Below are 13849 nucleotides of genomic sequence, written 5' to 3' on the forward strand. Positions count from 1 at the left end.
TTAGGAAAAGATCACTGGTATATACTTACCGGTGAAACAAACGAACGGTAGAGCTAGCCCAATGTCTCGACAAACGAAAAAGAAATAAAGCTAAAGGACGAAACTGCAGATTGATCAGATTTTCCTTGAGATATATTGAATTTGGACATACGTACAGATATAGAAATACAAATAGAAACGAATCAAGTGTCCGTAATATGTAGTTATCGTAATGGTGTGTTGGTCGGTGTCCTGGTCATTTTTATCGCGATCGATGCCTTCTTGTACGTCGCGACGGATACATCGAGATCGAATCGCGAACGAATATGGAATTATATTCTCTTTCTATCTCGATCTGACGTTTAAACGAAACTCACTTTCTAGATGGTAACGATCAATATACAGACAACGATGTACGACGACACGCTAACAAGAACAGACAATAAAATTAGCGCAGTATTACAAGGATATAATACATAACGGCGCGCAGGTACAGGGATAATATCTGTGTGTGTGTGTGTGTGTGTGTGTGTGTGTGTGTGTGTGTGTGTGTGTGTGTGTGTGTGTGTGTGTGTGTGTGTGTGTGTGTGTGTGTGTGTGTGTGCGTGCGTGCGTGTATGTATGAATGTACGTGTTTGAGTGTGTTTGTTTGTTTGTTTGTGTGCGCGTGCGTGTAATAACATTGATCGAAGAAATTGCCTAATCGATAGGCTGTGGTCCGCATTGTGGGCATCCGTCAGCGTATCTGGCCGCGTAGTTGTACGTAGCTCCGATACTAGTAGGAGCAAGTACAGCTAGTACTAGAACAATAGTACTAGTACCTAGAGCTAAGGAGACGCGAGTCGCGTCGTATCGGATATACCTTTGCGCAAGGTATATTTTCTAGCTGGTATTCAGCCCGCATTGTCCTTGAAACTCGTGCACCCCGAGTGCAACGCGAAGCCCACTTCGTTAGGACAACGATGTTCGGCTCCTTCGCGAAAGCTGATACGGTTCTCGCGCTTCATTCGTTCGATTCGCACAGCCGGTTATTGTTCGCGAAGGATTCTCAAAAGTTTAAGTGGATGGACGGATAATCGTCACCGAACATTTTGTCCGCCTCGTAACAGAAATTGTTTCTAGATCGCTTACCTACTCCTGCCTTTTCTTCACTTTTCTTCGCCTATTCGTATCTTATTCGTTATTGATTTGGTCCTTTCTATTAGGTGTCTCTCTCGTTTTCGATTTTCTTTCAAAGAGAAAAACGTGAGCGTGTACCTGGCGTTTAATGTCGCTGCTCTTGCTTTTCTTCCGATTATCGATCGTGAGCAGAGCAGAGGACAGTTTCGTCGAAACGAAGAGATACAGACGAAAGTTGGCATGTTTGTACACAGTGTACATACGCGCTTGCTCGTGCTTTCTAAACTAAACAACCAACTGAACGAGAGAAAACAAGAGAGAGAGAGAGAGAGAGAGAGAGAGAGAGAGAGAGAGAGACAAACAGAGAGACAGAGAGACAGAGAGGGGGCAAGGGTTGCTATACGCGATTCGTGTTTAAGGAACACCTGTCGTGTAACCTGTCGTATTTGAAACAAGTACGAATACGAGTTTTCGAATTTGCAATCGAGCGATCGTGTATACACGCATATTAACGTATCGTTACATGCGACTCTTTGCAAGTTCTCAATCTCGACCTCGTACCGCCATCGAATGTCGTAAATGTAAGATTGAATGTGCTATGAGACATGCCAAGCGAATATCGAGAAACTACCGATTGAAATTTCCAATAGCAAATGCGATTCCTTTTATATGGTTACAAGTCTTATCGGCTAGACGAGTTGTAGATGGTTGAATAGTATGTTTAGTTTCTTGTAATTATCTTCTACTTAACGAGAGAAGGAATAGAGGGAGAGAGAGATGGGGGGCGGGGGGTTTGTCAAAAATGAAGTAGTATAAATAGATAATAAATTGATAATCGTTATGCTTATTGGGCCAGTCTTCTGGAATGTGCCGTAAATGCAGCACACATATACATATGTATGTACGTGTACATGTTATACATGCCTGTACGCTAAAAATTTCGTACAGGAGTTTGAACTTTGATGTTTATGAAATATTCGAATGGAAGCCATATCTCGTACGATCTACGCATTGGAAATATCGAATGTTCGCGACTTTTATGGTTCGCGTTGCGAACATAGCATTCGTTTAAATCATCTAGACGAATAGAAATTGAAATTCTCTAGGGTGTGGACACTCCTGCACGAGTTTGTAATTTGCATGTGCACATTTCCAAACTGCTATTTATAATTGCTATTTTTCTAACGTGCAATGATAGTTGGCGGTAAATGGAACAACTATTTGTATTTATACAACATTCTTACGGATCCGAAGAGAACAGATCTGTCGTTTAGTTTGATGTGCATTTACATGGTACAATCGGACACTGAACGTGAAAAGTTACGAGAAAGTAATATATCGCGAACCGGTGTAGATAATCGGAAAGGGCAGAAGAATATCAGAGGGAGAATAACAGAGCGATGAATAATACGACAACCATTGATCTTGCTATCATTATTATAGTAATAATCAGTCACTATTATTATCAAGAGAATCCCGTTTTGCCTCTCAACGTAATGCAATGGAAAATATCGCAATTATTCAAACAGATATCAAGAAACGCGACCACGTAGCATGTAGTTATTCTCCGTAACAATAATTGAATTTCGATTGCATTGAAAATAGGCAAGTTTCCCTCGTACGAAATGCTGATTTTGAAATAACAGTTTCACTGTAACATTCCAGAGAAAATGAAATTTGTGCATGCGTGCGTGCGTGCGTGCGTGCGTGCGTGCGTGCGTGCGTGCGTGCGTGCGTGCGTGTGAACGAGCGTGCATACATTTGTTTACATACATGTGCCCGCGTGTACGTTGAAGCGCATATACATGCGAAAGCGAGTTGTTCGTAGATGCCGGCATCAAATGTACAAGTGTAAAATCGGTCGATCTTATCGATCCGAGTTCACTCTTTATCAAGGTGTCAACAATGACCAAACGAGTCATAAAAAGTAGTATTCGTGAAAAACACGTTTGCACCTGTGTACAAGAAATTTCACTAGATTACGGCGCTAGCCTCTTCTCAATGTCGGGGATTCGTTTGCTTTTGACCTTTCGAATCGTTTAATAATTGGCTGCGAATCGCGTTATCCTAACAGTTAAAACGACAGGGAACCACGGTTTCCGCATTGTCCGGTAAAACTGACGCGTGTCGAGAGTGTCGAGTCGAGTCGAAAACAGTGTCGCAGAGGGAACAGTGTAAAAGACCGACCGAACAGATGGGAAGACTATGGAACGTAAAGGCTGTAAATGCGAAAGTGAACGGTATCTCGATAAAAGAAATACAGAGGAAAGATCCAAGGTGACTGAGAGATGGGGTAAGATAACCAACAATGAAGATTCTCAATCCGAATCATTGAAATTAAAGAACATGCAAGTTCTCGCAGCTCTTGGACTTGCTATCTCTCGCCCATACTTTACCCAACAAATTTCGTACCTTCAGGCTGGTACTCGTACGACTACCGCGATATTTTTTCGGAGAATTGTTTTCGGAGCACGAACCGAGAGGCGATTTACTGCGGTTCTTTCGTGATCTCTTTCGGAAAAGATCTCTCGCCCTTTCAGGATTCTCGAGCTTTAGCCGTATTTGCGTGAGCAATCCGACAAGAAGTTCGTCCACGTTATGGTTAATCCCAACGGATGTCTCGATGAATTTACAATCGTAAGATGTAGCCATAGACTTGCCTTCTGCAACACGAAAGAACAATCAAAATCTTTGTACGCGTGACACGTAAAGAGATCGCGAGCGGACCGTCGCATACGAGTGTGAGAACATTGCGCGAAAAAGAACAATTCCGAATGCTTGGAATCTGCTCCTCGACAATATTGGGAATATGTACAGCTCGACGATTCGCACGTTTTGCTCGTTCAGTTTACTGCACGAATTTCTTACATTTGCGAAAGGAAGACGAACATGGAGGTTTCAGCCCCTTACCTGCGGTCGAAACCAATCGACTGCGTACAAGATCGACTTTGTTTCCAACAAGGATTACCGCTCGCGCGGAGACATGGTCGCTGCGCCAAAGAGTATGCAACACCTCTTCGGCAACGCATACCGAAGCTCGATCCGTTGTTGAATAAACGACACAGTACGCGTGCGGTTCGTAAGTTGCGATGCAACTTTCCGGCTGTAACAAACAAACGATTTCCAATTCTATATATATATATATATATATGTACATGTATATATGTATATGTGTTCATGTTTCGTTTCGTCCCGTCCGATTTCGTCTGAATTTCTTTCAGTTCGAGGAGTTTTCACTCTCTCTACAAGCACGTACGTAAGTGAATTCCGGTCGATACCATCGAACTCGGATACCACGACTCGATCGACCATCGGTCCCTGTCAACCGTTTTCACGGTTGACCGGTCTTGTTACAGCTCGCTGCCCGTCAATCGTTCCTCGCGATGGTTCGCCGAGCTGGATTAACGTGCTCGCTTTACTCTCTTTTTACACGTTTCACCTCAACTTCAAATTAACATTGATTAATATCGATTGACAAATATACGCGAAACTCGTGTAGGATCGGATCGAAACGACACAAACTGTTTCCGATATACCGATAATCTTGAGCGAATCGATCGTGTTGCGACTCACCGTCATCTCGGCGCAGGTATGATCGATAAAAGTCAATTCGGATTCCTCTCCAGCTAGGAGCACGCTGACAGTCTTCTCTCCGGACTCGTCGTCTGTCGGCAGCAGATGATTGTAACGCGTCGATCGTTCCATTGGCCGAGAATAGTATTAAAAGCAGTATTAAAAGCAGTATTAGAGACAGTATGCTTTAATCGGATCGGATGAAAAGAGACGCGGTTGAACGAGTTTTACGAGTTACTCACCAATCGAGGTATCGTATGCGTGAAGATATTCGGAAGTCATGAACTGGGAAACTAATGAACTTTTCCCAACTGCTGGAGCCCCCAACATGAGAACACGATACGGCGTTGATCCCTGCGACGCGCTGCTCTCTCGTGAACTCGCTAATGATCCTGCCGCCGAATTCCTCGCCGAACCAGGGTACGACGCGGTCAGATGTTCCGTGCTGCACCGCCGTTGGTAGACGCGCCGAAAGAGAGCGACGGAACACAGGACGGAAGAAAAGAAAAAGAAAGAAGCATGTAATAAGAATGCTGGCGCGCGCGGTCTACGGCATTAGGCCGAGAGGTTCACGGCTCTGCGATTCTGTGCTTGCTTGCGCTTAGGCAATTGTGCGATTCTTTATGCTTTTCTAGATTAATCGAATATCTACGATTCAACTGTTCGTCAAGGATCGTGCGGTTGTCGATGGTGTTCCTGTGTCGTTGGTGACAGTTGGTGCGCTCCGATCCTACTCTAAAGCCCAACACGTGTGTCTACGTTGTCCAGACCGTTGCGGCACACGTAAACTCACGCGTTCGATTTAAAGTAGGACCGCGTCGTCTTCTTCTCTGGTGTCGTTGGGACGACTGAAAAGGAGTATGGCCGGGGAAATGGGTTGTGGAAAGCCTCACCTCGAGTTGCTCGAAGCGACGCTATTGTTGGACCGGGATCTCCGACTCTTCAGAGAATCTCCTCTGTTTACGACTCCTTGGCCGGTTATACTGAAATGTCTTAGCCTGTAGTACTCTTCTTCCACGCCGGTATTCGGCATGCTCGCGACTCTCGATCTCTGTTGCGGAAGACACAAGTAATTTGGTCTGCCCGATGAACGGCTGCCCGGAGTTTTAACCGACTGTGACCTGCTGTGGTGTGGGCTACCGTATCTGCGGCAAACGAAAACGTACGAGACATGATCCGTCTGCAATCTTTGTTCCTCGGCTTTCATTCCCGGCCCGGTAAAACGAACAAAACGGTAGGTAGCAGCGAAACGAACCTCATTTCGAAATCGTGTATTTCCTGTAACGTTAACGTATTCGCAACGTCCAACAATTGTCTCATATTTTCTTCGCGGCGCCTGACGTCCACTTCGGGATGTAAGAGAATCGTCGTAGCCCCAGTCGATCCATCCAACGAAAGCGACGGTTGCTGGACCACGATCGTGGCTGCTTGCGTCGATCTCTTGCTTCCCGCCGTGTTGCTTCCTTTTCGGCATTACAAAAGCAAACACCCGTTACTTTTGTTTCCCCGATATATCGCCTCTGTCCTACATTGTGAGTTACCAAAAGACCTCCGAGCACCAGATTTTCTCATTCAAGCTTGTCACTTTGATCTTATTTGTTCGATTCCAATGTCAATCTCGATCCAGAATTCGAACCCAAACCCGAATTCGAACCTAAACCCAAACTTGAACTCGAATCTGAACCTAAATCGTATTTCCATTCTCGAGCCCACTCCTATTTACCCTTGTTCTCGTTACTATTCGTCCTTGTCGTGTTTTCAACGGTGCACTCTAATTCTGTAGCCAGACGTGGATCCCACATCGAATCTTCCCTTCGTCTCCTTGTCAATTTGCTGGTGTTTCGTTCGATCGAACGCTGCGAACCGATCGTGCGAGAACATGGAAGCGCTCGAGTATCGAGTATCGCACCCCTTTCTTTACTGCCTCTAGAATTTTCATTTACTCGAGTTATTTTTGCTTCGCGTCGTTGTCGTTTTCGTCTTTGTCTTCGTCTTCGTCTTCGCCGTCTTTCTTTCGCTGTTTCCAATGTTCTGTACACGTTCGGTGTCATTCGTTCCTCAAATTTGTCGCGACAATTGTGATTTTTGGTATGTATATAGGCTTGGAGCTCAGTCGGAAAAACGTACGATGCCAGAAGTCTTTTTCGAAAAGTGCCAAGCTTCAAGAAACGTACGAGTGTGCGTCTTTCCAAACAGAATTGCCGCTCAGGATAATTCGTGAACGATTGCGTAAAATTTCGATTGGAAACGTCGAAATATTCTCTTCGTAATGAGAAGAAACGTGGTAGGAGAACAAGAGTGAACCGACTCGAGATGGAAGGGAATAAAAGCGGAGCGACGAGGATGATGCAAATAGGAATTAATCTGTAACGCGCGCAGTCAACGATCGCGTTCTCGTGAGAAAGATAGCGGCAATTCGGTGGACTCAGCTACGGCAAACGAAGCGCTATCAACTACATTAACATCGACTAACAGCAAAATCGATAGAATACATGCGCTGTTTAAGTCTAAAACGCATCGTAAAATTTCTAAGGGTTTTCACTGGACAAAATAGAGGTACGCGTGTACGCTCGATAAAATTTGGACACCGCGCGGCCTGCGCCGAGCGACGGCTTTCCCTTCCCGGTGAGAATTTTCAAAGCACGTTTGCGCGCGATACACACGTGAACGGCAATTGGAGCCAATCCTTCGAGTACTCTTTCGAGGACGTTGATGTCTTTGTATGTTTCTCAAAGCGATGCACTCGAAACTCGATAATTTCGATCCTACTTAAATTCCATATAAACTACTTTACTTTCGGTACGTACGAGGGGGGAGAGAGAGAGAGAAAGAGATTGTTGCAATCCGAGGAACGAGTAAAGTAATACTTTAACAAGATGAAAAAATAGAATTGCAACGACGAAAAGGTACGAATTGAATTGAAAGGAAAGCGATTGTCGTTAATAATGTATAGGGTACGATGCGATACGACACGACACGACACGACACGACACGACACGACACGACACGACACGACACGACACGACACGACACGACACGACACGACACGACACGACACGATATACGATACGATACGTGGCGAAGGGATGCAATGCGATGCAATGCAATGCGATACGATGCGATACGCGAGTATTCGAATGAATGCGTAAGGGCGTAAGCCGTGGAGCGAAAACGAATTTAGTCTTCAAGTGTGTTTCGCCCGCGAGTTTTCTCTACACACAAGATCACTGCGATGCGAGAGATCGCCGAGCTGCTGGGAAACCGGTGGCACCCAATCGTGTTCGGATAGAATGGATATCTGCGCGATTGAAACGGTCTTAGTCGCGCGGCGCTCGGTGATCTCTCGATTTCGTTAGAGACCTCGAAGCACAACTCGAGCACAACCAATAGTATACCTATTGCGCAAAACGGGAAAAAGAGCCTGACCCATGAATGAATGGTCGAAACGAGGGGATGAGATTCTGAAAGAAAACAACAACAATTGATTTTCTTAGGGAGAAGTTGGTTCACGAACTTTCGAGTTGTTCTCTACGCGATCCGGTAAATCGCCTCCCGGCTCTTTCTTATCTACCTCGCGAATAAATCGGTCCTACAGAGAGACACAACTAGAACGCGTCCTCGCTAAAGCACCGATACGATAGAACCGTGAAGCTCGATCGAGACCACTCACCGGCGGGTCTTCCTCGAATCTTGCTACTTCCGGTCCTACCCACCGATCCGTCGGCTGCCGGTTGTCGATCGTTGTTGCTCGTGCAAGCTCCGACCAGCGAGATGTCCAGCGGATTGGTCGTCACGTTCACGCTCGGTTTCCTTTGGCCGTGTTTACTCTCGGCGAACAACCCGTTGTTGCGCCGAGGGCAGGAGCGTTCCGATGGGCCGACGTCTTCGCGAGCTTTGCTCACTATCAGCGTCAACACCGAATTTCGGTTGTCGGAATCGGGTTGGCCCGCGTCCATCGAACCTCTCACGGGAGTGCTAGAAAGACAACCAGTAGAAGAGACGCGTCGAACAACGCACACGTGTTCTCGGTACACAAACCTGAAAAAGTCGGTCGCTCGAAGGTCGGGCAGGGGCGGAGTTCTTCCCGAAACCGGCAACCTGATCTCGCCGATCTCGGGACTGGTCGTGGAGAGAGCGGTCATCGCCATCGACGGACCGTCGACGTCCTCGAGAAGATTCGATGTGCTCGATGATACTCGGATATCGAGCCGGGCAGTGATCTCGGTTCGTGCGGCGGCGGCGGCGGCAACCGACAACGGGCTCGTCGTCGCCCCTATTCCATCCACGTGGGAATATTCGCCGCCCGGTTGAAAGAGCGGCGGTGGTAGTGGCGGCGGCGGTGGCGGCGGTGGCGGAGTCGATTCAGCCGATTCCCCCGATTCTCCCGGTTCCCCCGATTCCCCCGATTCACCCGACTCTCCCGATTCCCCCGATTCCGAGGATGCGGTTGCCGGCAATGGAGTGGGCGGCGACATCTCCGCCGGGATGTCTATCAAATCGAAACTATCGTCCGGTTGTTCTCCGTCCGTGGTCGTTACCTGCGATCAATTTCTCTCTCGAACCGTTTGCGAGGCTTATCGTCTCGAGATAGGATTGGTTCGCGCGCGAGCAACCGTCGCGCGTTACCTTACCATCGTGAGCATCGTGTTCGCGCTGTCGGTGCTGGTGTTGATCGTGGTTTCCGAAGCGGTGCTCGATCCCATGACAACGACTTTCGGAACGCTGCGACTACTTCGACTCCCTCCGGTGGATTTAAAGTGCAGTCTTCGCAGCGCGGAAGTCGCGTGAGACAACAAATCGGTTTCGCGAGAATTCTCGGTCCCATTGTGCCGATGCGAAGAAGTGCCGCCTGCACGCGACGCCTGTGGCTGCGACTGCGACTGCGACTCGGTTGCCTCCGTTTCCGCCTCCGCCACCGTCGCCGCCGCCGCCGCCACCAACACCGCCGACGCCGGATCGGACCCGTTGCTGCGCGAACCGCCGCTGTTTCTCCCATTGCCATTCGCCCCGCGACCGCCCGAACAACCCTTTTCATAAAACACAGCCAGGTTCAACTGAAAAGTCCTCTCTCTCTCCAGCCGTCAGCTCTCTCTATCTGTCCACCTATCCGTCGCTTTGTCACCTGGTCACTCTGTCCGTCCGTCTATATCCGTCTATATCCGTCTATATCCGTCTGTCCGTCTACAAGTCTATCGTCTCTTCGTCCGTCCGTCCGTCCGTTTATCGTACTCCATTGATTCTAGGTCAGTCGTATACTCACGTGGTTCTTGTGTTCCGGGGTGGAGGACGGATTCGGTGTGTTTGGCAGAGAGCCCCCCGTAGGGGTGCAGTGCCGCAATCGCGCCAGGGCCGTACGAAGCCCCTCCGTTACGAGGCTCTTTTATTCGAACTTGGCGTTGTTTTCCCTCGCCTCGCCACGCCTCGCTTAGTTTCTTAACTTTCTTCTTTGTCCGCGGCACGAGCCTTTCACGATTTATGTACAATTTACCAAGTAGATCCTTTCCAGACTCACGAGAATTTTTATCCGCCAAATTCCTTTAATTCCTTTGGAATTTTCAAATTATATGTCGACAACCATCAGGATGAAACGCACTCTTTATCGATTATCGATTACCGATTACTGATTATCGATCATTAATTCTCTTCGAGGAATCGTGGCCCGATAATTGTCATTTGGATTTCAATCGAACGCAACAACGGTCGGTCGTCTAACCAAGTTGCGCATTAATCGTCGTGCGTAGTGCAGTGATCCGTTCCGCTCCGAGCTTTGACCCTCGCGTATTGTTCATCCCGTTTCCGTTCAACCTCTTTCTCCTTTTCTTTCGTCCTTTAATCTTCTCTTTCTCTCTTTTTCTCTCTCACTCTCTCGCTCTCGCACTCTCTCTCTCTCTCTCTCTCTCGCTCTCTCTCTCTCTCTCTCTCTCTCTCTCTCTCTCTCTCTCTCTCTCTCTCTCTCTCTCTCTCTCTCTCCCTCTATCTCTCTATCTCTCTTTCCCTCCTTTTGTCTCTTTTCACGAAGATTTTCGTTTCCAAACAACCACTGACACACTTGACACTGGCACGTCGAAGCTGCGTCTATAAAGCGGAACTTAGTTATGCATGTTATCAGGATCATGGTACATGCCGAGTCTGAAATCGGATCGGTTCGAAGACGGGAGCCAACGCTAGTCGATTCGTCGAACAATCCAGGGGACTGATAATAAATTCAGGATACACGATTCGTGGAAACGCGAGAACCCTTTGGTGCGATGTGCGATGGTCCGATCATTGATCAAACGCGCAGAAATTCGCGATCGAATTACCCGCAAGTATCCTTTCTGCTATACGCGCAGGAAGGATACAGGATGCATGTACGGGTATCGCGTGGGGATCGATAATTTCACGCTCTTCGATAAACGACTGATCAAACGACTACGCGAATAATTTTCCACGAATGTTGTTTCGATTGAAATGCTATTCGGAGATACCGACTGCTTCTTAGATCAGTCCAAAGACGAGCTATCGATCCAAACTCACCGGAACTTTGAATAACCGCGGAGCAATGTTCTTCGAAGAATTCGCATAACGGGTTACAATGCACTCGAACCGTAATCCGAACTATGGCCACTCCGCTTGAAAGGTACAACGATAAGAAAGGTTAAAATCAAGCTTCTATCAACGGAGGATTCGACAAAGAGCCAGTATTAATTCGATCAATCGAAGTAGATAGAAATAGACGATTCGGCATTCACCGCACCGTTGGAAAACAAACCGGGTTTCGATTACGAACACGTTACAAGTATCGCCTCTAATGCAGCTGCTCGATCAAACGACAAGAAATAGATTTAAATAGACGCATAGTCGATGATACTCGGCTAATTCCAAGTAACCGCTGAAACCAACAGTAAACCGCGAAACACTGGCAAAGAATAAGGGGCTGTGAAACGGTAAAACGGTGGTGTTTCTTTTCCTCCGATTGTATGCAACGAAAGCAATGTTTCTCGATCGAAAAGAATGAAATGAACAAGTATCGCGGGGTTTGTTTCACCGTCGGTGGATCATTGGCTAGATAATTGTTCGGGGTGACAATTTAATATGTTTCGGTTTCGGCTTCGGCTTCGGTTTCGGTTTCGGTTTCGGTTTCGGTTTCGCGTTGCGAATGCTGACCCCTCGACGCCGTGAGATACGGATAGTGATCGCGTTACGATTATCTCGATATTCGGTATATCGATGAATGTACCAACGGGTGAAGAATATTTGAAAATTCCGAAATAAAGTTAAACGAGCAATTCTTTGGCGCATACATTTTTGGGTAAATTCATAGTACGAAGCAGTGTGCAACCTATAGAAGAAAACGTGTCACGATTACCATAACATTGTACAGTGAAGCATGCGTCAGTTTTTAAGGGGGGAAATGTAACGGAAACTAGGATTATTCGATATTATTCGAAGGAAAATATTTGACAAGATATCGAATAAAAACAAAGGTTTAATCTAGATACCTGCGTCCTCTCGAAAAGAGCACCTTTTCCCTTCGCATTCCACGGATAACTGGCGTGGAATACGATCACTGAGAAAGGACATTAGCGCCTGCGCTTTTCCATCAAGGGGGTGAAACTACTAAACCAGCAGCACCATCGCAGTCGACCTGTATCCTGTTTCTCTCTCTCTCTCTCCCTCTCCCTCTCCCTCTCCCTCTTTCTCTCTCCCATTTTCTCCTTTTCCTTGCCCTCCCTTCAACGTACTATTTTCTCCGTTTTCTTCTCTTGCGAGAGGACATTCTACTCATACTTTCTTTACCTTGCATGCGTCTTTCTCGATGCTTCGCATTAAAAGTCGAGGGCGTAACGAATGTATGTTTTGCTACTATGAGAAAGGAGACGTTGGCGGAATTACGAAACTTGAACATTGTAAACACGTTTCATACGTAGGAGAAGCTTTGGATATTTATTGTTTCGGTTAATAAGAAAAATGGTACTTGTGCTAGGATAACCCCTATTAGACGTTTCCACTATTGCTTAGAAATTTTCACTATTTTCGATTGAACAAAATTATAGAATCGAATGAACACTGGTAAAAGGAAAGTCCGATCGATTTGTCGTGTCGTATTGTACTCGTGCAATAAGAGATAATTTTTCGATCAATTTCAAGTACAAAATGTAAAATGTGCAATGTGCAATGTGCAATGTGAAATGTGAAATGTGAAATGTGAAATGTGAAATTTTAAATGTAGAATGTAAAACGTAAAATATAAAATGCAAAATATGAAATATGAAATATGAAATACAAAATACGAAATACGAAATACGAAATACGAAATACGAAATACGAAATACGAAATACGAAATACGAAATACGAAATACGAAATACGAAATACGAAATAGTAAATTTAAATGTACAAAGCTTCTACTTACGTATTTCGTATCAGTGGTAAATTATTGAACTTTACGAATCTATACAACACTTGCGCAGATGCGCAACCCTTTCCTAGATGGTATTACCGTTCACCCCCGTTCATTTGTGTCCTACATTTCATCTTGCACCGTTCTAGTTTTTTTTTCTTAATTTCATGTCATTCGCCGTTTTCGATTGAACGGATAGGCACAGAAACGTACCGATGATTCGACGGATCTTGAAACGTTCAGCATTCGAATCGTTTTTTCGGCGTACCTTGCAATCGAGTAAATAGTTGAGTAAAATTTACGACTGATCCGAATTATTCATGGGAGTGTCGATGCTCTCTTACGAGGAAGGGGAAGGGAAACGGATCTCGATGCACGTGTGCAAGAACACGAGAGAAATCGAGGATTCTGGCGCCGTGGCGTTTACCGATACCGATGCATACCAGTCGCCAGTTGATCGACCGCTTGGTCAAAACAATACGGCCATCGATCCACTGTACCCACGTGGCTTCGCTTCTGCGAAACCAACGTGTTTCCAAGCAAACACCTTCGCTGTACGCAATGCGAGTTGTTTGGGTGTTTCGAAAATCTACATACTACTGGGACGTACGACGGGTTTTAAATGCATATTTCTACCGCTTCTAGTTTCTGTACATGAATGTGTATTTTGTCATATTCAAAATATAATAATAAACGTTACACACAGTGTAGCCTTTACTTATGGGTCACAACACTTGATCCGTGGTTCTGGTGAATCGTAAACACCAATTTAGACCGTTGACCTTAATCGATGAAC

The 13849-nt window shown here is 46.1% G+C and overlaps 1 protein-coding gene and 1 long non-coding RNA gene across 6 annotated transcripts; both read right to left on the reverse strand.

Moving 5' to 3' along the window:
* Positions 1 to 114: 114 nt before the first annotated feature.
* On the reverse strand, positions 115 to 9521 carry LOC116429865 (uncharacterized). 2 transcript variants are annotated; one of them, XM_076364659.1, is made up of 10 exons: positions 9303 to 9521; positions 8710 to 9209; positions 8342 to 8646; positions 8067 to 8132; positions 5927 to 6134; positions 5565 to 5816; positions 4914 to 5116; positions 4672 to 4763; positions 4009 to 4201; positions 115 to 3761 (listed from the first exon to the last, which is right to left on the reverse strand). In XM_076364659.1, the coding sequence occupies exons 1-10, from the start codon at positions 9372 to 9374 to the stop codon at positions 3436 to 3438; spliced, it is 2217 nt and encodes a 738-aa protein (XP_076220774.1). In that variant the 5' UTR covers positions 9375 to 9521; the 3' UTR covers positions 115 to 3435. The 2 variants fall into 2 exon arrangements, with proteins under 2 accessions (XP_076220774.1, XP_076220775.1); XM_076364660.1 differs by lacking the exon at positions 8067 to 8132.
* Positions 9522 to 9548: 27 nt separating this feature from the next.
* On the reverse strand, positions 9549 to 12262 carry LOC143174227 (uncharacterized). 4 transcript variants are annotated; one of them, XR_012998020.1, is made up of 4 exons: positions 12153 to 12259; positions 11955 to 11992; positions 9932 to 10746; positions 9549 to 9698 (listed from the first exon to the last, which is right to left on the reverse strand). It is a non-coding gene; the product is annotated as an uncharacterized LOC143174227 (long non-coding RNA). The 4 variants fall into 4 exon arrangements; XR_012998018.1 differs by having other exon boundaries at positions 11188 to 11992; XR_012998019.1 differs by having other exon boundaries at positions 9932 to 10864; positions 12153 to 12190.
* Positions 12263 to 13849: the final 1587 nt, after the last annotated feature.

The sequence above is a fragment of the Nomia melanderi genome, chromosome 2 (genome assembly GCF_051020985.1).
Source record: "Nomia melanderi isolate GNS246 chromosome 2, iyNomMela1, whole genome shotgun sequence".
Lineage (NCBI taxonomy): Eukaryota > Metazoa > Arthropoda > Insecta > Hymenoptera > Halictidae > Nomia > Nomia melanderi.

Bases quoted from the DNA above. Each gene is read 5' to 3' on its own strand.
- LOC116429865 (XM_076364659.1), bottom strand. From the start codon at position 9,374: ATGGGATCGAGCACCGCTTCGGAAACCACGATCAACACCAGCACCGAC. The intron at 8,647-8,709 runs GTTTGTGTACCG...TTGTCTTTCTAG, and splicing joins CGAGCGACCGACTTTTTCAG to CACTCCCGTGAGAGGTTCGA. The intron at 5,117-5,564 runs GTGAGGCTTTCC...ACGGCGGTGCAG, and splicing joins GTCGCTTCGAGCAACTCGAG to CACGGAACATCTGACCGCGT.